General features: G+C 43.7%; 1 protein-coding gene across 1 annotated transcript in view; it reads left to right on the top strand.

The window, feature by feature from the left end:
* LOC122553947 (uncharacterized) overlaps positions 1 to 24,455 on the top strand; it is a 126,448-nt gene that overhangs the window by 90,647 nt on the left and 11,346 nt on the right. The window contains exons 20-23 of the mRNA XM_087989515.1: positions 4,132 to 4,290; positions 13,594 to 13,651; positions 16,180 to 16,379; positions 22,596 to 22,872. Coding sequence (XP_087845641.1) covers positions 4,132 to 4,290; positions 13,594 to 13,651; positions 16,180 to 16,379; positions 22,596 to 22,872 — 694 coding nt within the window. The remainder of the gene's footprint in view (positions 1 to 4,131; positions 4,291 to 13,593; positions 13,652 to 16,179; positions 16,380 to 22,595; positions 22,873 to 24,455) is intronic.

Here is a 24,455-nt window from a genome sequence, read left to right as displayed (position 1 = left end):
CAGCTGCACTCACAAGGTAGCACAGACATCACCCAAGCACAATATAACGTCATCCATGCTCTTAAGACCAATCATAATATCAAAGGAGGAGCCATCGTCATATAGAATAGAACGGACTACTGCAAACAAGCGTACCGACAAGAGGAACACTACAGACAATTACCTGCCAATCCTGCCAAAGAACACACCTGTCAACTCAACAGACTGATAAAAACCCATGATCCAGACCTTCAGAGTAGACTATGCACTCTCATCCTGCATACTTCTTGGCAGAGGAGAATTCTACTGCCTGCTGAAGATACACAAAGTCAAGACACCAAGATGTCCCAGTTATACCAGGGAATGGGACCCAGTGTGAGAGCCTCTCTGGCTATGTCGAGGGCACCTTGAAACCCATTGTACAGGGGACCCCCATCTCTCGCGACGCTACAGATTTCTTACAGAAACTCAGCACCTACGGACCAGTCGAACCTGGAACATTCCTTGTTACAATGGACATTTCTGCACTCTCCAACGGCATCCCCCACAATGACAACATCGCTGTAACAGCCTCAGTACTCAACACTAACAACTGCCAATCTCCAGGCACCATCTTACAACTCATCCGCTTCATCCTCAACCATAACATCTTCACCTTTGATAACCAGTTCTTCATCCAGATGCACTGAATAGTTATGGGGACCAAATTTGCACCCCAATACATCAGAATTTTCATACACAGGTTCAAACAAGATTTCTTTGCTGCATAGGACCTCTGACCAATGTTATACAACAAGATACATAGGCAACATTTTCTTGCTCTGAACTTGTGGCTAGGAATCATTGAAGCAATTACAGTGATTGTGCGTGGGTTTCCTCCAGGTGCTCTGGTTTCCTCCCACAGTCCAAAGATGCGCAGGTCAGGTGAATTGGCCATGCTAAATTGCCATTAGAATTCAGGAATGTAAAGATTAGGTGCATTAGTCAGGGGAAATGTAGATAATAGGGTAGGGTAATGGGTCTAGGTGGGATATTTTTCAGAGGGTTGGTGTGGACTTGTTGGGCCAAATGGCCGTAGGGATTCTATGCTTCCACAACAACATCAAAACGTTTCGTCCCACCATCAGACTTACCATGGGCTACTCTTTAGTATCCGTCTTATTCTTGGACACAAGCCAAGGACGGCCACCTCAGTACCTCACTCTACCACAAACCCACGGATAACTTTACAATGCTACACTTCTTTAGCTTCCACCCTAAACATGTTAAAGAAGCCATCCCCTACAGACAAACCCTGTGTACATACAGGATCTATTCAAGTCAGAAGAAACGCAATGGAACCTCAAGATGGAGAAAGATGCCCTCTTAAGAATGGGATATGATGCTCAATTTGTCGATTGCCAGTTCCGATGTGCCACAGCAAAAAATCACAATGTCCTCCTCACACGGACACGATTAATCGAGTACCCTTCATTGTCCAGTATTTCCCCAAAACAGAAAAACTGAGCCATGTTCTTAGCAGCTTTCAACAGGTCATCGATGATGATGAACATTTCACCAAGATCATCCCTAAGCCTTCACTTCTCGCCCTCAAACCATTGCCAAACCTTAAACAGACCATCGTTTGCAGCAAACTACCCAGCCTTCAGGACAACATTGATACATAACACCCCATTACCCTGCCATGGTAACCTCTGCAGGACATGTCAGTTCATTGTCACACGTGGGGACACCACCCACCAGGTACACAGCAGATACTCGTGTGACTTGGCCAATGTTGTTTACCTCATGCCCCCTGCAGGCAAGGATGTCCCATGGTATGGTACATTGGTGAGACCAAGCAGACACTATGACAATGGATGAATAGACACTGCACAACAATCACCAGCTGGGAGTGTTCCCTCCCAGTCGGGGAACACTTCAGCGGTCAGAGACATTCAGCCTCCGACCTTCGGGTAAGTGTCCTCCAAGGCGGACTTTGATATACATAGCAACACAGAATCACCAAGCAGAAACTGATAGCCAAGGTCTGTACCCACGAAGATGGCCTCAACCGTGATTTTGAGTTCATGTCATGCTACATGTAACCCCACCACACTGTTCTGTATTTGCAAAATCTTCCTTACTGTCCTATTTTAACACTATTACTTTGATAACTTGTGATGATCTCTCTACCTGAATTAGTTTGTACAGTTTTGGATTACTTGTTTCTTTATTTAGACCCTTGGTATGTGACTCTTATACCTACCACATTATCCCAGTCATTAGGTTTGTCTCCAGCACCATCTTATTTTTTATTTGTAATTTACTCTGTGCTTCATTGAAATATATTATAGATCATCCCTTCACTTATAATCCACCTGCTGACAGTTTACTCACACCATCTGACACTTTTGATCACCTGAAGAGACTTATTATTCAACCTATGGACACTCCATTCTCACCACTTATATGATCTTTTGATCTGTCTGCCTATAAATTCTATGCTTTTCTTCACTTCACCCGGTAAAGGGGCAATGCTCTAAAAGCTTGTGATTTCAAATAAACCTGTTGGACTATAACCTGGTGCCTTGCGACTTCTGACCCTGTCTACCCAAGTCCAACACTGGCATCTCCACACCATTTATCATTGGCAACTATTTACTTACATCAGAATTATTGGGAGGAGCTTTGAAATCAAAGACATTTGTTTCTCATTGTTGTCATATGCTGATGTGTGAGGTAACTTGAGCTACTGAGAAACCATAGGCATTGCTTCCTTTATTAGTCAAGGCATTGAATACAAGAGCAGGGAGGTTCTGACAGAACTGTACAGACCATTAACTAAACTACAACCTGAATATTATGTGCATTTCTGGTCACCACCCTATAGGAAGGATGCGATTGCTGTCGAGGTAGTGCTGAAGAGATTCACCAGGACGTTCCCTGGGATAGAGTGATTTAGCTATGAAGAGAGACTAGATGGGCTGAGGTAGTTTTCCTTAAAATGGAGAAGTTGGAGGAGGTGCCTGATTGCGGTTTACAATATTATGAAGGGTATAGACAGAGTAGATAGAGAGAAACTATCGCCTCAGGCGACTGACTGTGTGGAGTTTGCACGTTCTCCCCGTGTCTGCGTGGGTTTCCTCCAGGTGCTCCGGTTTCCTCCCACAGTCCAAAGATGTGCAGGGTCAGGTGAATTGGCCATGCTAAATTGCCCGTAGTGTTAGGTAAGGGGTAAATGTAGGGGTATGGGTGGGTTTCGCTTCGGCGGGTCGGTGTGGACTTGTTGGGCCGAAGGGCCTGTTTCTACACTGTAATGTAATCTAATCTAATCTAATCTAAAACGTTTCTCTTAGTAGAAGACACATTAACCAGGAGGCATAGATTTAAAGTAAAAGTAGGGAAGTTTAGAGAGGCTTTGAAGAAGATTTGTTTCATTCAGATGGTGGTCAGTATCTGGAACTTTGTGCCTGAAAGAATGATAAAGATGAGAACGCTCTCTGGGGGAGAAATGTCTCACCATCTCAGTCCAAAATGGCCTACCTTGTATCCTTAAACTGTCACCCCTGGTTCTAGAGTCAAGATACAATCCATCCACAGTAAATGTTAGGGCAGTCTCAGGGGGACAACAGACCCAATGTTGTTCGTAAGTGCCATCTGATGATTAGGATATTTGAGATATTATTGCTCAGCGGTGGAGCATTTTGTACTCTGCACAAGCAGTTTCAGCATCTACCAATTTCCTGCTCAGCTTTCACACAGTAAGATGCAGAGTAAACCTCTTGATCAATTCTGCCCAAACCTCTCAGCACGCTTTCAACCCATGACCCCTTCCCACACCACACGCCCACCTCAGCCTGCCACTGTTCTCACTCTGGTCTTTCTGTGGGCTGTGTCAGGCACAGCATTGGGAGTGTTCGATCTTCGCTACATAGACCATGAACAGAGAAACACCTTCATGTTTCTGGCATGGATTTGGACTCAGAGTTTCAGTGATAAAAGTAGCTCACATTTTTAGCCGTCGCTTATTTCACTTTCAGATGAAGAAAATAATACAAGAGTTACTCCCACCCATGTTGCCCTCACTGACAATTGCTGCACATCAACACATATTCTCAGTTTGGAGGAATGAGTTCAAATCAAAGTGTGACATTTTCTTTCATTCCTCAGAATTTGAATGGGTTCCAAGAAAACAGACTTCTAACCTGAAAACATCTCCCCCCAAACCACAGTCGATTGCTACTCCAGCACCCTTCTTCCCCATTAAAAAAACAAAGCTGCCAGTCATTGACCATTTACAGAACAGGCACCTGAGGGCAGCCAGACGAGGTAAGAGACAATCTGAGGGTTTGGTGTGTCATCTAATCTAATAAGACTGTTTTAAATATAGCTATAAGTTAATGCCTTCATTTTCACTCTCTTCATCACCAAGTGTGCTGTGCAGAGGGACCTGGGCATCCTTGTGCATGAATCACAAAAAAGTTGGTTTGCAGATGCAGCACATAATTATGAAGGCAAATTGAACAGTGTCCTTCCTTGCTGGACAGATGGTGTTTAAAAATAGGGAGAGTATGCTGCAGCTGTACAGGGTGCTGGTGAGGCCACAGATACTCAGAGTACTGTGTACAGTTTTGGTGTCCTTACTTGAGAAAGGATGTACTGGCACTGGAGAAGGTGCAGAGAAGGTTCACCAGCTCGATTCCAGAGCTGAGAGGGTTGGCTTATCAGGAGAGATTGAATAGCCTGGGATTATACTCAGTGGAATTGAGAAGAATGAGGGGGCATCTTATGGAAACATATAAAATTATGAAGGGAATAGATAAGATAGAAGCAGGGAAGTTATTTCCACTGGCCGGTGAAACTAGAACGAGGGAGCATAGCCCAAAATCAGGGGGAGCAGGTTTAAGACTGGGTTGAGGAGGAACTTCTTCACCCAGAGAGTTGGGAATCTGTGGAATTCCCTGCCTGTGAAGCAATTGAGGCTACCTCATTGAATGTTTTTAAGGAAAAGATAGATAGATTTTCAAACAGCCAAAGAATTAAGGGTTGCGGTGAACGAGTGGGTAAATGGAGCTGAGTCCATGAAAAGATCAGTCATGATCTTATTGAATCAATAGACCAGATGGCCCACTCCTGCTCTTTTTCTTATGTTCTTTTATATATACATATATAAATTAGGTATGTGTGTGTGTGTCTGCACGTGTGTATGTGTCTGTGTCTGTATGTGTGTGTCTGTGTGAGATGTGTGTCTGTGTGTGTGTCTGTGTGTGTGAGAGAGAGAGTGTGTGTGTGTGAAATATTTGAATTGAAAAAAACTGATTTACTCAGGCACATTTAAAAGCATTTCACATCGCAGAAATAATTATCAACCTTATGTTTCAAAATCTGCCAGCCAGCTGCAAACAACAAACAAGAGGGAGCATTAGTCTGTAGTTGGAGACATTAACCCATGTTGCAGCCATTAAACTAGTGCAACCCAGGCCATGTTATCTCTGCATTTCTGATCAGGCCACTGGTACATTGATGTGGTTTGCTGCTAACATATTGCAACAGATCACCTGGTTGGCCCTTCAGGATATATTAATAAGGATTTGAATCCCAATTTAAAGTTTCCACTAGGCAGTTTGTTTCTCACAAGAGGAGCAGTCTCAGGAGGGATCATTTACAAACAGAACCATCCTGAGGCTGGGGTGAACTGGTTCGACTACCCTGGGCCTATGGTCAGGAACTGGGCCCAGGGTGGGAGTGACCTTCGAACAGATGAGTCTGGCATTGTGTGACTTTACATTTCATTTTCAGTTTAGTCTGGTAGTGGCAAGGCACCATTAACACAAAGGACCTTTGAATACCAGTTTGTTTTCTTGTCTATCTTCATTTCTTTAGTAAATTTGTAGTTTATTATTGGCCAACTTGTCAATGTCAACTGGGTATCCTAAATTAATCTGGTTGATAAAGCATGGCACTGGGAAAGCACAGCAGGTCAGGCAGCATCCAAGGAGCAGGGGAGTCGATGTTTTGGGCTAACCCTTCTCCAGTCCTGCAAAAGGGCTATTGCCTGAAATGTTGACTCTCTCGCTCTTCGGATGCTGCCTGACCTGCTGTGCTTTTTCCAGTGCCCCGCTCTATCAACTCTGACTGTCCAGCATTTGCAATCCTCAGTTTCTCCTAAATTAAACTAGTTAAATTTGCCAGCACTTAGTCCATATTCCCCTAATAGTTTTGGAATACTGCTATAAGAATTACACACAGTATTCCAAAATGTTTTAGTAAAAGGTCACTTTGGCAGAAATCTAAAACTTAAACCACCCGGTCAGGTTCCTGTTGGGGATCTGATTTGACCTGACTACTCACATCAGCTGGCCACTACCCCATACCAATTGGCACTGCTGGATTATAATACAGCTTTCAAAATTCACAACAGAATTAAATATGATTCTGCAGTTGGACAACGTTTTCTGGATATTGCTGAGTATGTAAAGAATTATGCACTCAATTTAGTATTATCAGGCAGAGTTTCAGCATGGGACTCTTGTCTACAGGAAGGTACATCTGTTAATATACATAGCCATAATCTTTGTTTACAGAAAGAACACGTGCATGTACTATGTGTATTCCTTTGTAACAAAATAGGTGACAAATATTTTCTGGTTCATTTCTCAGACCAATGCCTGGATGAGTCGGAGTCAAACTGCCTTGTGTTTAAATTTAAACAAAGATTGGTAGTTAACTGCCAGTCATCATCAACATTTGTTGTAGTAACACCTCTACCTATTAGAGTTTTCCACCTGTCAACCATTCAGTACTTTCGTCTCATACAATATATTGTTATACATTGCTATTTCATGATAAATGTCCTGCTGAGTGCGAGACGGAAAGGTTTTCAGCAATACGCTATACAATTTCAAATCAGCTTCCTTGTGCAGTGTCCTTGTCTTGTTGATGTGTACTAATGAGGCAAGATTAAGTAATAATCCCTGACCCCAGTAGTAGCAGGTGCAATGCTGATGAATTCAAGTGGGAGAGACTGTAAAGTGTAGGACACCGTCAAGCACCTTTGCACCTTGAAGTCATAGAATCACAGAATTGTGGAATTATATAATACTGAAGACGTCTTTTGGCTCATCAAGTCTGTACTGAACAAATCTACACTTGTCCCACTTTCCAGCACTTGGCCCATGGCCTTGAATGTTATGACATTTTGAGTTTTCATCTAAGTACTTTTGAAGGTTGTGAAGTTTTCTACCTTGACTACCCTTGCAAGCAGTGTATTACAGACCCACCCCCCTCCACCCTCTGACTGAGAAGATTTTCCTGAATTACCCTCTCAACCTTGGATGATTTCCTCCCTCTGTACCTCGTTGTACATCTCTCTTTTCCCATTTATCCAATTCTGAATATTCCTAAACATCCAGGGTTCTCTGGGCTTAATGCTCCTACATTTCACCCTAAAGGAAACATACTGGGCCTGTACCCTCCCCAAATCCCCTTGGAATGCCTTTCATTTGTTCTGCTCTAGACTTACCCTCAAATAGCATTTCCTCGTCTACTTTCGACAGATTCTGTCTCTTAATAAAATCTGCCTTCCCCAAATCCAAACCCCTTTTATTAGGCTATCTTTTTGCTTTTCCATAACCAACTTAGAAATTTATTACCTTGTGATCACTATCACTAAAATGCTCTCCACTGCCACTTTGAATACCTATCTGCTCTATACAGTGATCCAACACTGCATCATCCTTATAGGACCATCTGTATACGTTTCAAGAAAATGAGCAAGATGAAATCCACTATAATTGCTATATTGTTGTTATTTTTCTACAACTCAGTTAATCATCCACATATATGTTCCTCAATTGCCTGTTCACTGTTCAGAATGTGTTAAAGCCCCCACACAAACAGTGTGACTCCACCCTTTTTATTCCTAAGCCTCACCCCAAATCCTCATTTGACAACCCTTCTGAGATACCATCCCTCCTTACTGCAGTAACTCATTCCTTAATTCATCGTGCAACACCACCTCCTCCTTCACACCCTCCTGCAGCCTACCTGAAGATTCTATAGCCCAGAATATTAAGTTGCCAATCTTGTCCCTCCATCAATCATGCTTCTGAGATGGCAACAACATGCAATTCCACACGTCAATCCATGCTCCTAACTCATCTATCTTACCTCTAACAGCTCCCGCTTCAGCTGAAAGGCTGAAAGGTAGTATGCTGAAGATTATTTTTCATTGCTTAGACTTCTGAGTATAGGAGTTAGGAAGGTCATGTTGAGGTTGTACAGGACATTGGTGAGGCCTCTTCTGGAATACTGTGTCCAGTTCTGGTCACCCAGTTATAGGAAGGATAGTATTAAGCTGGAGAGGGTTCAGAAGAGCTTTACCAGAATGTTGCTGGGAATGGAGAGCTTGTGTTATAAGAAGAGGCTGGATAGGGTGGGACCTTTTTCACTGGGGCACAGAAGTTTGGGGGGGGGAGGGTAACCTTATAGAGGTTTATAAAATCATGAGAGGTATAGATAAGGCGGGTGTCTTTTCCCTAAGATGGGAGATTTCAAGATGAGGAGGCACATTTTTATTGTGAGAGGACAAAGATTTAAAAAAAGACATGGGGATAATATTTTACACAGAGAGTGGTTCATGTGTGGAGTGAACTTCCGGAGGGAATAGTGAACGGGGGTGGGGTGGGTGGGGAGGGGGGGACAGTTACAATGTTTAAAAGATATTTGGTTAAGTTCATGCATAAGAAATGTTTGGAGGGATATTGACCATGTGTAGACAGGTGGGACTAGTTTGCGATTATGGTCAGCATGGACTTCAGGATTTGTTTCCATGCTGTGTGACTCTATGACTCTATGAATGCTGTCATCATGAGAGATGTTGAGCAAAACATCACTTATCCGGGGCAGTACCTCAGTTACTCCAGCTCTGGCGTACTGTCTTTTCCCCCTGGCCTGGCTATATCACACTTGTAGTTGGGAGGTGATTCACCACAATACCTGGATTTTGTCCTGTCCTACAATGTAAGGTATAGGCAGTAATCCAGGGTCCAACGCAGCTGAGGTGCTGGCTGTATATGTGAGATTGAGTGTTGTTGGTGTCACACCTCACTTGGAGTAATGGGCTTCCTGGATCATCACACCAAGTTAAAGATTTTTTTTTTAAATATGGAAAATCCCCAAATACAGGGGAACATCAATTATCCGAACGAGATGGGCTGGCACTATTTCGTTCGGATAATCGATTATCCGATTAAATGATTAAGTGCCTTTACTCTGGGGCTCAGAGTTTTTAACGTCTGTTCCCCGTTCAGGGGACTGCAGTGCGCGAGACCCCGCCCCCAAACCGACTCCCCGCCCTCGATCCCGTCCCAGACCTCCGCCCGTCCCTCAATCGTCCGACACCAACCCCTGCCCCCCAACACCACTCCCACCCGCCCTCAAACCCATCCAGCATCACCCCCTGCCCCCAACAGCACCCCCACCCCCACCCGCCCTCAAACCCATCCACCACCACCCCCTGCACACCCAACACCACCCCCACCCGCCCTCAAACCCATCCAGCACCGCCTCCTGCCCCCAACACCACCCCCACCCGCCCCCAAACCCATCCAGCACCGCCCCCTGCCCCCAACACCACCCCCACCCGCCCACAAACCCATCCAGCACCGCCTCCTGCCCCCAACACCACCCCCACCCGCCCCCAAACCCATCCAGCACCGCCCCCTGCCCCCAACACCACCCCCACCCGCCCACAAACCCATCCAGCACCGCCTCCTGCCCCCAACACCACCCCCACCCGCCCCCAAACCCATCCAGCACCGCCCCCTGCCCCCAACACCACCCCCACCCGCCCACAAACCCATCCAGCATCACCCCCTGCCCCCCAACATTACCCCCACCCGTCCCCAAACCCGTCTGGCACCACCCCCTGCACCCCAACACCACCACCAGCCGCCCCCAAACTCATCTGGCACCGCCCACTGCACCGCAACACCAGCCCCACCCATCCCCAAACCCATCCAGCACCGCCCCCTGCCCCCCAACACCAGCCCCACCATCCCCAAACCCATCCAGCACCGCCTCCTGCCCCCCAACACCACCCCCACCCCCACCCGCCCCCAAACCCATCCAGCACTGCCCCCTGCCCTCAACACCACCCCTACCGCCACCTGCCCCCAAACCCATCCAGCACCGCCCCCTGCCCTCCAACACCACCCCCACCCACACCCGTCCCCAACCGCATCCAGCACCGCCCCCTGCCCCCAACACCACCCCCACCCGCTACCAAACCCATCCAGCACTGCCCCCTGCCTCCAACACCACCCCTACTCCCACCCGCTACCAAACCCATCCAGCACTGCCCCCTGCCCCCCCAACACCACTCCCACCCACCCCCAAACCTGTCCAGTACCGCCCTGCCCCCCAACACCACCTCCATCGCCACCCGCCCAAAACCCGTCCAGCACCGCCGCCTGCCCCCCCAACACCACCCCACCCCCACACCCATTCAGCATCGCCCCTTTTTTTACTGCACCTTTTTGATGGGTTCCACCTTTGCCTTGTACAGAACAATGTTGGTCAGATTATCTGGGGAAGGGGTGGGGTTTAGGGTACACCCCTCTGTAGAACTCCAGGGAAAATGCGAGGAGAGAGAGAGGGCGGGAGAGCAGTCATTTGGAGAAGGTGCCTGTTTAATCACTGCAAACAAAAGATGTGATCACTGTTGGAAACACGTCTTTGATGTAATGTTTCTATCGGGACCTCGAAATCTCCTTCAGATAATCCAATTTTTGGATAATTGGTATTTGGATAATTGAGGTTCCTCTGTAACTGATTTTTAAACTGAGGTTGATAGAAAGCATGGACAAGCTTTTATACTTAACAAGAAATCACCATTCATGACAGGTCATCAGATTTGAGCTACAGGTAAACAATTACATTTAGTAAACTTTACAAATTAAACCTCTGTACCACTTATGAACTTCCCCTTATGCACACACAAAGATAAACAGAAAACTAGAAAAATGTTTAATAGTCTTCATTTATAAGATCTGTTGGATTCCTTCTTGCTGATTTAAAGATTTCCTTTGACCTTGCTTTTTAAGAATGATTCCATTGGTTTTTGAGAGGCACAGGCGGCTGTTTCAATTATGAAAGGTGTCCGACATATTTGATTCAGAGTCACAACTTGCAGCATCTGCTAAAAAAAAGATTGCTTTCTGATGGTTTAAAGTAGCTAACTGAGAGAGTTTTTGGCGGCTGAAGATCTGCTGTTTTCTCCTCTGAACTGAACTGGCTTCTCTGTCTTATGCACAGCCTAAGCTGTACAGCTAACTGAAAATCAGTTATCTTGCTGTTGGCCAGGCAGAGGACCTTTGTCATTGGTAATTGGGTCCTAGTCCCTAGTCTACAAGCAAATCAGTTTCACTTGTAAATAAATCCCTGGCTCCAGTTTGTCTGCGTTCTGCTGGACCCCACAGCTACACAAACAGCATTGACAATACGGATCAAACTCCTTTCTTCCAAAACATGGATTCTGTGACTGTGTGGGAGCAGCAGTGAGGAGCTTTTCAGGACCAGAGCAAAACATTTCATTTTCCAATGATGTGGTGAGATTCTGGGTACTGAGAGGCCTATTATACTGTATTATCACCCTCATTATTACTTAATTTCACCTCATTAATATGCAGTTTCCCATTTCCTGTCCAACTGAGATTAGATTCCACACAGTTACCCAAGGCTGGAATTGAACCTGGGACTGTAAGGTAGCAGTACTAACCACTGAGCTACCATGCCACCCCAGAAACTAAATGTTGATAATTTCCGCATTGAAAATCAGAGTGATTAACTGGTAACTCCCAGCTCACCACTTACACCTCTGGAAAATAATTGAATAGATTGGCTTTATTGTCACATGTACTCATATGAGTACAGTGAAAAGGTTACAATTTGCCACTTATGGTGTCATCTTAGCTACACGATACCCAGGTACAGATTATTGAGAATAAATCCTTTTGAAAAATTAGGCAAATAATGAAATAAGAAGCCCAGCATTGCAAAGTACAAAATCACTAAAAAAATTAGAAAGAAATAAAAAGTTTAGAATAACAGTCCCCATGATAGTACATAAAAAAATAAGAAATTTTGAACAGAGAGGATTTAGTCCATTTCACAGCCGAGTTTGAGGACCTGATTCCGCTAGTGGAATCCCGAGCTGTCCCCACAATGCTGAAGAAACGCTACATGAGGTCACAGGGTGATGCCGAAGCCGCTAACAGGAGACCCTGGCCGTTCATTGGAATCCGGGGCCCAGACCCACACTGTCTTCAAGCTGGCACCGAAGCAATCCAGATGAAGACCGACCAGGATGCAGCCATGAAGAATGGCCAGATCCACCACAACAGCCTCGCAGAGCCTCCTTCCTTACTCAAAGCCTCCAATAGAAGGAAAGATTAACCTGATGTTAGGAACAAAAATGTAAAGAACAGGATGTGGCTGGCCTGGTGATAGAAACAGATGGGTCAGGAAGCTGGACACCTTCCACCCTGCTGCCACCATGTGACAAGATTATATCTCCATGCCCATCTCCATGTGCAGTGACCACATGCACAGCCTGTCCATGGAGAAGTGGATATCGTCTTGATATCGTAGATAGTTAATGAGTTAGGTTTGGGACAATAGCGTGATAAAATTCATGAGGGCTTTTGGAGAGAAACCCTCTATTAGACTTGACTAAAATAACAGTGTTAGGGGGCAGTTCTTTGTGTTCAAGTTTCGCAAGTAAAACCTTAACCCACAACTTTCTGACTCAAAGTTGAAATGTGCTGCACTGAGACAAAGCTGATTATATAAGCATGAGACAAAAAAACCCACAGATGCTGGCATCCAAGTAAACAAGCAGGAGGCTGGAAGAACACAACAAGCCAGGCAGCATCAGGAGGTGGAGAGGTCAACATTGGCTCTTCCACCCCCGATGCTGCCTGGCTTGCTGTGTTCTTCCAGCCTCCTGCTTGTCAAGGTTATATAAGCATGTCTGTTACATATTGTTGTATTGCAGTGTTATATTTTAAGGCCAGGAACACAGTAATGTGCAAAGCTTTCAGTGAGGCACCTTTTTTCATAACTGTACCTGGATGAACATGTATATGAGGGATTCTGGATTAGTGGTGCTGGAAGAGCACAGCAATTCAGGCAGCATCCGAGGACAGGCAAAATCGACGTTTCGGGCAAAAGCCCTTCATCAGGAATAAAGCTTTATTCCTGATGAAGGGCTTTTGCCCGAAACGTGGATTTTGCCTGTCCTCGGATGCTGCCTGAATTGCTGTGCTCTTCCAGCACCACTAATCCAGAATCTGGTTTCCAGCATCTGCAGTCATTGTTTTTACCATGTATATGAGGGAAACAGTCTAAATTGGTCTGGTGGAGTCTGAAGAAAGGGCTTCTCCTGAGCAATCAGCTTGCAGGATCAAACAGATAGAGTTCCTTTCTCATCAAACTTAAAATGTGGTTATTCCAACACGTCAATATCATTTCTGCTTTAATGCCAATATTAACTGCATTGAATTAACATAAGGATACCAAAAATGATAAAACAAGACTGATTTCCATGCTTTTGTGTTTTTATGCATGTAGAAACTTTCTATAAAGTTTTTGCTGTGCCTCCAGTTCTTCTAAGAGCAAGTAGCTTAAGGTAAGTGGGAAGGTTCAGGTTTGAACTAATAGTGTGATTTTCATAATTATAGAAAGCTAGCCTGGAAGGCTAACTCCATTTCACCTTTACTACATCAGCATCACTTTTTTTTTTCCTTTCTCCATTCCATAGTCTCTTCTTCATCTGTTTTAATACCATTTTGAACATTTTAATTGAGTCAAAACTGAATTGAAATTCTCAAGGTTTAAATTTAACTTCACATTCTCTGGCTTACTAGTCCAAAAATATAAATCATATCTGGGTGCTCGTGATCTCAAATCCTAGAATCCAGTTTTAACCAGCAGCCTTCACAATTCAAAGGTTGAGATCCTACTAGCTGACCCTCACTCTTCCACATATAGAGGGACCTCAATTATCCGAATAGCAACTATCTGAATTTCAGATTATCCAAACAAGATCTCCAGGTCCCGTAAAAACGTTACATCAAAGAGGTAAGTGAATTTGGATTACCTGTGCTGAGAAACATGTGAAAATGCTGGCAAAAACAAAGAAACACAAGCACCTCAACAGTCAATGACTGGATTTTGTTTTTACATAAGGGTTGGTTACACAGCCCTTTGCAAAAGTAAGTGCTTTATTCTCATCACTCTACCGTGCAGTTCTTGAAACAAATGGCAGAGAAAGTAAACACATGCATAAGGCGATGCTTCTGTCTTTCTATCACGACTCTGAGTTCAGCAGAAACTGATAAATGCCCTTGCGCTTGGAGAAGCTGTTCAGGACCTTGCTTAATGCTAGGAGTTTATATATTTGTGTGATTGTGAGAGTTTAGCCCTACTCAGTTTAACCTGCAATTTGCAGAATGCAAAGATTAGCTTGTTAAGTAGCAGGCTCATCAAAAGTATAGATTTAATCAAACTCTCTGGTACAGAACAAAATTAGATCAGTATGGCTTTGCTTGTTTAGAGTCAAATTGATTATACAAATAATCAATTATCCGAACAAAATAGTGTCCGCCAAACTCGTATAGATAACTGAGGTTCTTCTGTATTATGATTTTTCATACAGGCAAGTGAACTTTACACAGAATTTAAAGTACAGAGACATGCCTTTCCACACAACTAGTCTGTGTAGTTGCACAGTTTTATTTTAATCAACCTGTTGCTGAGATGTTATTACACACCTCTGGAGCAGGTGGTACTTGAACCCAGGTCTCCTGCTTCAGGGATAGGGTCACTACTGTTATGACACGGAGGTGAAGCCCTCTATTAATTAAACCAAACACCCAGACAAGCTCACCTCACCCGTTAAAGTATGAGTGACAGAGAACTCCTAAGTCTGAAAGTGAACATTAAACAAAAACTATGCACAAATCTAAGCCCTGCTTTCTCTTAATTGCTCACTATTTGACTCCAACTCTATAAAAAAGATACTGTTCCAATAAGACACTTATTAAATTTACATTAACTTAATTTCAAAACCACACAGCCTCTGTTTTCTCCTATGTCTTCACTCTTCTGGCTGATGATCTCCCTGGGTTGTCGTCTTTCTTTTTACTGTGAATATGTTTCACATGAAAAGGTACCTTTGAAAGAGAATGTTTTCTAATTTCTTTAAGAGCAAGATGTTAGATGGGCAATTAGCTCTCCAGCAATTTCTCTCTATGGCAGTATCTCTCACCAATTTTCAAAATTTCCACATTCTTATACCCCCCAACATCGGATCACCTCATTGGTTCAATGTTGGCAAACCAATGAATTCAAACTCGATTGGGGCATAATTTAAACTGATTGGTTAAATTTGAATTGTTGTCAAAACAGCAACCAAAACTCAGGTATCCATTTCACAGCCAAATGTTACATATTTTCAATTTTTCAGTTCAGTCTGGGACTGCCATCTAGTCATAAACATTAATCTCTCTGTTCAGAACAGCATTCTCTCTCTCTTAAAGGTACAGTACATGACTTCAACTTTATAACACTACCATTGCACAATTAGAGCTCTCATATAATTGTATTTGCTGCACATAAACCAATCGATTTACTTGATCCGACTCTATCAGTATGTAGAGTCATAGAGTCACAGAGTTGCATTGCGTGGAAACAGACCTTTCAGTTCAACTTATCCATGCTGGTCAGATATCTTAAATTAATCCAGTCACATTTGCCAGCATTTGAGACATATTTATCTGAACCCTTCCCATTCATGTACTCATCCAGATGCCTTTTAAATGCTGTTATTGTACCAGCCTCCACCACTTCCTCTGGCAGCTCATTCCTTACATGCACAACCCTCTGCATGAGAAAGTTACATCTCAAGTCCCTGTTATAGCTTTCCCCTTTCACCTTAAATCTATACCCTCCAGCTTTGGACTCCCCTATTCTGTCCTTCTCTGTATTTCTATCTCCTATCTCTAACCCTCCACCTCATATGAAACAAGTTTCACAACTTTACCAATGACTACACAGACCCTTTTTCAAAAAAATGTGTTTCTAGATTATTGTAAACATCTCAAATCCTGGTCTTGTTGTTGATTATTAAAAGGCTCTTTTAATATCTTGTAGCAGTGAATGCACCTCAACGATGACCGATTACCAGACTACACAGGACTCAGCTCATGTAGAGCAGGCACACTCACATGATGTTGAACCCCGTCATCAAGAGGAGGCATGTTTGTTTGAAACCATGTCGACAGTCCCAACTGGTTTGGCCACTAGTAGATTAGGGAATAAAGGCAGAAGCTGTCAGCCTTGTCCTGGGAAACAAGGTAAAGTTCTTTCCAGGCTGGTGTTTGTTGTTATTTCCTAGGAACATTATTTGTACATTTTGTATTTAAGTGGGTATGGTGAATTTGGAAGGGCTACCAGACCTGAAACATTAACTCTGATTTCTCTTCACAGATGCAGCCAGACCTGCTGAGCTTTTCCAGCAATGTCTGTTTTTGTTACGGAGAAATTGATATTAATATTTATTAATATTAAAACCCTAAGACCATAAGACATAGAAGCAGAGATTAGACTATTCAGCCCAATCTGTCTGCTCTGCCATTCATAAACATAAGGACTAGGAGCAGGAGTAGGCCATCTGGCCCTTGGATCCTGCTGCACCATTCAATAAGATCATGGCTGATCTTTCCATGGCTTCAGCTCCACTTATCCACCCTCTCACCATAACCCGTGATTCCATTACTGTTCAAAAACTTATCATTCTTAGCTTTAAAAACATTTACAGAGGAATCCTCAACCACTTCACTGGACTGGGAATTCAATCATGGCCGATAAGTTTCTTAACCCCATTCTCCTGCTTTTTCCCCATAACAGTTGATCCCCTTGACAATCCAGAATCTATCTAACTCCGTCTTAAATATATCCAATTACCTGGTCTCCATAGCCTTTGGTAGCACAGACTCACCACTCTCTGGCTAAAGAAGCTTCTCCTTCTCTCCATTCTAAAAGGTCTTCCCTTTACTCTAAGGCTGTGCCCTCGGGTCCTAGTCTCTCCTACCAATGGAAACATCTTCCCAATGTCTACTGTGTCCCAGCCATTCAGTACTCTGTAAGTTTTAATTAGATCCTCCCTCATTCTTCTAAACTCCATCGAGTATGGACCCAGAGTCCTCAAACATTCCTCATATGTTAAGCTTTTCATACCTGGGGCCATTCTTGTGAACCTCCTCTAAACACACTCCAAGGCCAGTACATCCTTCCTGAGATATGGGACCCAAAACTGTGCACAATACTCCAAATGTGGCCTGACCAGAGCCTTATAGAGCCTCAGAGGTAGGTATTTTGCAATATACCATTGGTGAATTATTATTAATTGTAGCTGAATGATAGGCATCAACTTTGCCGCTATTATCGACACAGACTACAATTGTGGAAGTAAATTTAGATCTGACGAAGGGCCCCCAATCGAAGCATCGACTTTCCTGCTTCTCCAACGTTGCCTGACCTACTGTACCTTTCCAGCTCCACCTTTTATCAAGTAACTTTAGAAGATATTGGTTTGTAATCTCTAACTGTGTGAATCAGTGCTTATATGAGTGTACAAAGATTGATTCCAGTTCCATCCTTTACCAACTAGCACATTACAGAGTGACAGAAACGGCTACCTAACGGTGAAAGTTGGAAGCTAAGAAAAAAAGATTCAGATAAAACTTAAAATCCTGTCCATATTGTGGAAATAGCAGAAAGTCAATGCAAATTATTGGTGTGTGATTATCCTCTGATGGTCTCAGAGTGGGGAACTTTGACCAGTGGAAGTAAGAAATGGATGTGCCAAGAGTTATGCTCTTACTAAGGAATAGAAAAAGTCATCGAGTTTAATGTTGCCACTTCTTATGGGAAGTAAAATCATAAGTAAACTGTTTTTAGGCTAAATGTACACTATTTGTACTGTAAACAAAGGATTGGGCCTTTAAAATCCAGGATATAATCTTGGATTAAAATTTATAAGAGAGGTGGTCCTTTAATTGTTAATGAAATAGGGTTAGATTTCTATAGATTTCAGAAAAAAAGATAATAATTCCATGGAGCTATGTGTCAAGAATTTTAATAGATTGTGTAAACTCTTTTTTACAATATTCAACTTGGGGACCCCTGGGTCAGGAATGGCATTTAACCTTGTGGATTGTGCTAAGGTATCTATGAACCGGCTCTGATCTGGTGCTAGTTATTCGGAAGAGAGGCCCTTTGATTTTGATGCCTGTTTGCCTTGAAAAAATCCTGCGTAAAGTCATTTTGTTGAAGAATCCTGGAACAAGTGGGACATCCCATGACAGCACAATGAATAGAGCACTCGATTGATTTTTGTCTTGGTCCGATTCTAAATGCTGGTGACAATACAGCGAAGATGAAAGCAGATTGAACAGATCTAGTGTTTACAGCAGAAGACAGAATTGGAACAACAATAAATAGTGAATAAATCCCAGGAAAGCTGAAGGAATTGTTAATATATGCTGCAGAGTGACTCAATGCATCAACTTGTGATGAGCTGCCCACACAAATTTGCTGAATCCTCAAAATGTCACCCAACAAAGCAATTTCCCAGGAAGACGATGAAGACAGTAATGAATCCAAATAATTTTCACTAGTTCTGTGACAAATGTCTTGTGTTGCTCTTTTATCTGGGCTGTTCTGAATAGTGCTTACACTTTAACAGTGTGGCAATTGATTAAAATGATATTTTTGATCACTAATGTGCCCCTTGCTTTAGGTTTGATGATGGCAACAAGTTGAGGTCAGTAAAGCGATTCCATGTGAAATAGTAAAGTCTGATATTCAGTGTAAACACAAATACTGTGAATATTGGTAATCTGCAATTAAGACAGAAAATGCTAAAATGCTGGAAATACTCAGCATATCAGGCACCAGTTGTGGAGAGAGAATGAGTGAACATTTCACATCAAGAATCCCTGGATCAGAATTGAGTAAGTGAAAGGTAGGTGGAGGTGAGAAAGATTAAAAGGTAAGGTCTGTAATAGGGTCAAGATTAGAGTGATGTTGGAAAAGCACAGCAGATCAGGTAGCATCTGAGGAGGAGGAAAATCAACGTTTCAGGCAAAAGCCCTTCATCAGGAATTTCCTACTCCTCAGATGCTGCCTGACCTGTTGTCATTTTCCAGCACCACTCTAATCTTGACTCTAATCTCCAGCATCTGCAGGATCCACTTCTGCCCTGTAATAGGGTGTAAAATGGGAGAGATAAAATGTTGAAAGGATTCATGGTATGACAGCCAAAGGGAGTGATAATGAATGAAGTAAAGAAACAAAGATGTGCCCAGATGTGGTGTGAATGGTTAATTAGCTGCTGTCTGAACACAAAGAAAGGAATATGATGAAACCAAAGCAGCAAAAAAAATGCAAAATGAAGGCCGAATTTATGATTTAAAACTGTTGAACTCAATGCTAAGTCTAAGCAGCTGGAGGGTGCTGAGTTGAAACAAGAGGGGCTGTTTCTCATGCATGTGTCCAGCAGTTCATTGGTGTATTACAGCAGACCAAGGACTCGGATGTCAGACGAGGATTCAGGTTCGAGAATTCTATTGACAGGATTATCAGGGTAATGCTTGTAGACTGAATGGGGCTACTCATCATGTCTATTTTGTGCCCAATGGGGATTCAAACCTTCCAGTGCTACTCAAATATTGTTCCCCCATTACCCATCCTTGCTTCTTACCCCAATCTTCCATCCCTGTCACTGGCACCCACCTGACTGGCCCCAGCAAAAACTCTGAATAATGCAACATTGGCAATTATCATTGAGGACTGGACAGAGTTACTGGGACCAGGGAGTGGCCTTCCATTTGATTGATTGACAGTTCTTGAAGGTGGGAACCCTTGCCTGTCCTCGGATGCTGCCTGAACTGCTGTGCTCTTCCAGCACCACTAATCCAGAATCTGGTTTCCAGCATCTGCAGTCATTGTTTTTACCCTTTTCCTAAGCCAATTAACAGCCTGATAGGTGCATCCACATACTGGATAAGAAAATTTCCTTGAACACACTTAACGAATTCCTCTCCATCCAAGCTCTTAACATTATGGCAGTCCCAGGCAATGTTTGGAAAGTTAAAACCCCCTTCCGTTACAACCTTCCATATCTGAGATCTCCATATTACATATTCGCTTCTCAATTTCCTGCTGACTATTGGGGGTGGCTATAGTACCACATTCCGCCTACTTGCAGAACGTTTCAGAGAACACCTCTGGGTCACCCGCACCAAGCAAAGCAACCGCCCCGTGGCTGAACACATTAACTCCCCCTCCCACTCCACCAAGGACATGCAGGTCCTTGGCCTCCTCCATCGCCAGACCATGGCAACACAACGCCTGGAGGAAGAGCGGCTCATCTTCCACCTAGGAACCCTCTAACCACAAGGGATGAATGCAGATTTCGTCAGCTTTCTCATTTCCCCTCCCCCCACCTTTTCTCAGTCCCAGCCCTCAGACTCAGCACCGCCTTCGTGACCTGCAATCTTCTTCCCGACCTCTCCTCCCGCACCTCCTCTCCAGCCTATCACCCTCACCTTAACCTCCTTCCACCTATCGTATTCCCAGCACCCCTCCCCCAAGTCCCTCCTCCCTACCTTTTATCTATGCCTGCTTGGCACACCCTCCTCATTCCTGAAGAAGGGCTTATGCCTGAAACGTCGATTCTCCTGTTCTGTTGATGCTGCCTGACCTGCTGCGCTTTTCCAGCAACACATTTTTAAGCTCTGATCTCCAGCATCTGCAGTCCTCACTTTCTCCTGGCTATAGTACCATCCCAATATGTGATCACCCCTTTCTCATCTCCCAGTTCCACCCATATAACTTCTCCGGATGATCACCCAAGAATATCCACCCTAAGTACAGCCGTAATGTTATCCTTAAACAAAAATGCCACATGCCCTCCTCTCTAGCCTCCCTTTCTATCCTCCCGATATACCCTGGAACTTTAAGTCCTGTCCATCCCTGAGCCACATTTCTGTATGATATGGTATGGTAGTCCCATGTTCTGAACCATGCCCTGAATTCATCTGCCTTACATGTTAGGCCTTTTGCATTAAAATAAAAACAATTTACCTAATTTAATTTATTGATTTTGCCTTGTTCTCTGCCGTGCCCCTTGGCTATTTGACTTGCTCCTCTTCTCAACTGTACTGGCCTCAGACTGATCTCTTTTCTCACTGTGTTGATCTGAGAGGGACCTTGAGGATCTACTTTTTAACCTCCTGCCTAATATCCAAATTACCTCTGCAGAGCCTCCTCCTTTTCTCTTCCTATGTTGTTAGTACTAACATGTACAACAACCTCTTTCTGGTCACTCTCCCCTTTAAAATAATCTGCAACTTCCCTGAGACATGCTGGACCCTGGCATCAGGGAAGCAACACACCATTCTGATATATCACTGTTGGCTGCAGAAACATCTGTCTCTTGAGAGTCCTTTTCACAATTGATTGTTTGGAACCTGACATAGCCCTCATTACAGGAGAGCACAGGAACTCGGCTATCAGTGCTACATTCCCTTGAGAGTCCATCACTCCCAACATTATCTGAAACAATAGACATTTTTGAGATGGGAATAGCCACAGGAGACTCCTGCACTATCTGCCTACTCCTCCTACCTTTCCTAACAGTAACCCATCTACCCAACTGTATCTGGGGTTTCTCAACCTTCCTGAAACTGCCATCCACCATACCCCTTGGTTCATGTAAATTCTTGACTCTAACTGTCCCCCTTTCCAATCCATGCAATCCAATATGATTCACATCCAAACATACTTCCTGCAGACATAATCATCAGGAACATTGAAATTCTCCTTAATATCCTACATCCAGCAGGAAGAACACATTGCTCTATAAAAGCTATCCCTTCACCTTGAAGCAAGCTACAGACCCAGAATATGCACCAAAATCAATCAGAACACATTTTCTCAAAAACTCAGTATTAGCACAGTCTTACTGCTCAAAAACACTGCTCTCAGATAACTTGATACCTATCTTTTATATTAAAAATTTAATCAAAAGATTTCAGTAAAATATGTAAGAAAAACTTTCACCCTACTCAGGATTGTAGATTTAGAAAACAAAACAGATTAAGATTTATAAGTTTTTTAAGTCCGAAAATCAAATATGCAGCTGATCAGGCCCTGATCGCTCCCAGCTGCTGTGTGTAGTTTCGATAATGGACTGCAGTCGTTCAAGAAGGCAGCAGCACCATATTCTCAACGGGAACTAGGAAGTGGGAATTGATTCTGGCCCAGCCAGTGATGCCTGCAGCCTCTGAATGAATTTAAAAAAAAACTAACCTATGAGTATGTTTTAATGGAGACTAGGGTATTCACTTCTGCATATTTAGGATTGGATTAGCAGTGTTCATCACCATGTGTGACTAACATATTGATGATTAATTGCCAAGGTCAAAACATCAGTCTCAACAGAAAACTTTACTTGGAGTTGCTGTGGTTTTCAATTTCAGTTTTTGTTTTCTCTGCTCTCTCAGTTTTCAGTGAGGAGGAGGCAAATCCCACTGACCGTGCAAGCAGAATGTTGAGGATCACAGGGGAAGGAATCGACAGCCAGGTTGGATTAGATCACAGGACTGAGATTACGCAAATGTGGAAGGGGATACCGTCACAGATGTCCCAGTCTCCAAGCAAACAGCTATCAGGAGTTGTCTCCCGTACTTTGTCAACAAATCCCATCAGGTGTAACTTGCCAATGACAGCAAAACATGGACCAGAATTAAGGACCAGCAAAGAGCCAATCATTCAGAGCAGGTGAGGGAAATACCTGGGTAGTTTCACTGATTCTCTGGCATATCTAACCGCTATAGTACCTGCATATCCATTCCCACTTGCTATCCTGGATATTGTGTGCACTGCTAATCATGGAATTATCACACTCATACTTCGATTCCCTCAGGAGAGGGAAAGAGAATAGGCAGATGGTGCAGGGGTTCCCTGTGGCCATTTCCCCTCAATAATGAGTTTACCCACTTTGGATACTGTTGGGGGGATGACCTACTAGGGGAAAGCAACAGGGCCCAGGTTTATGGCACTGAGCCTGGCTCTGTGGCTCAGAGGGGAAGAGGGAGAATAGGAAAGCAATAGTGAGAGGAGATTCAATCGTGAGAGGAACAGACAGGACATTCTGCGGTCGCAAGTGAGACTCCCAGATGGTGTGTTGCCTCCCGGGTGCCAGGGTCAGGGATGTCTTAGATCGAGTCTACAGGATTCTTAAGGGGGAGAGAGAGCAGCCAGAAGGCATGGTACACATTGGTATCAATGACATAGGTAGGGAAAGGGATGAGGACCTGAAAAGAGAATATAGTGTCTTCGGTTGGAAGCTAGAAGACAGGATGAGCAGAGTAGCAATATCAGGATTGCTACTGGTGCCATGGGCTAGTGAGGCTAGGAACAGAGATGATTTAGAGATGCCGGTATTGGACTGGGGTGTACAAAGTTAAAAATCACATAACACCAGGTTATAATCCAACAGGTTTAACTGGAAGCATGCGCGCACACGCGCACACACAGGCACTCCTGTACACACACATATACATAGACACACACACACTCCTACAGGCACAGTCCCACATTCACACATGCACCCTCTCTCAGACTTAGACCACCTTACACTCACACATGCACATATACACTCTCTCTCACAGACACTCACAACCCCCCACCCTAGACACTCACACACTCCCACACTCACACATGCACCCTCTCACAGACTTAGACCGCTTTACACACACAATATACGCTCTCTCACAAAACCCCACCCTAGACACACACACACACTCACATCACATATACACATATACGTTTGTGGGGTGAATTTGTACTTGCAGAGTTACATTGCACTTTGCTCAAAAACTGCATGAATCCATGTAAGACTCTGTTAACTCACTTTTTAGATTAGAATCAGTCTAAACAGTATGGTACAGACAGAGAACACAGGGGGCTAACACCTTCAACATCTCAACATCTTATCTGGGCTGACACCAATTGTTACAGTTAACCTGAGAATGTAACATTTAAAAAAAGTTTTGTGATTTACATATGAAAGAAGTGAAACTATCATGGTCATTCTAACAGATGAGAGACTCAACAAACAATCAAGATATTTTTCAATGTATAATTTCAATTACATCACACTGTAAACTTTTGCTATAAATTCTGTGTCCTACAATTGTGTCCTCCTCAACCACCTGATGAAGGAGCAGCGCTCCGAAAGTTAGTGCTCCCAATTGAACCTGTTGGACTATTACCTGGTGTTGTGTGATTTTTAACTAGGAACAGAGAGTGAGTGCAACTGAACACGTGTCGACAGGGCTGGTGTAGGAGGGAGGGCTTCA

The sequence above is a fragment of the Chiloscyllium plagiosum genome, unplaced genomic scaffold, assembly GCF_037043375.1.
Source record: "Chiloscyllium plagiosum isolate Xiang-an unplaced genomic scaffold, Cpla_swu_hap1 HiC_scaffold_8, whole genome shotgun sequence".
Lineage (NCBI taxonomy): Eukaryota > Metazoa > Chordata > Chondrichthyes > Orectolobiformes > Hemiscylliidae > Chiloscyllium > Chiloscyllium plagiosum.
Note: the sequence above shows the minus strand (reverse complement) of the source record. Positions and strands in the feature narration are given on the sequence as shown.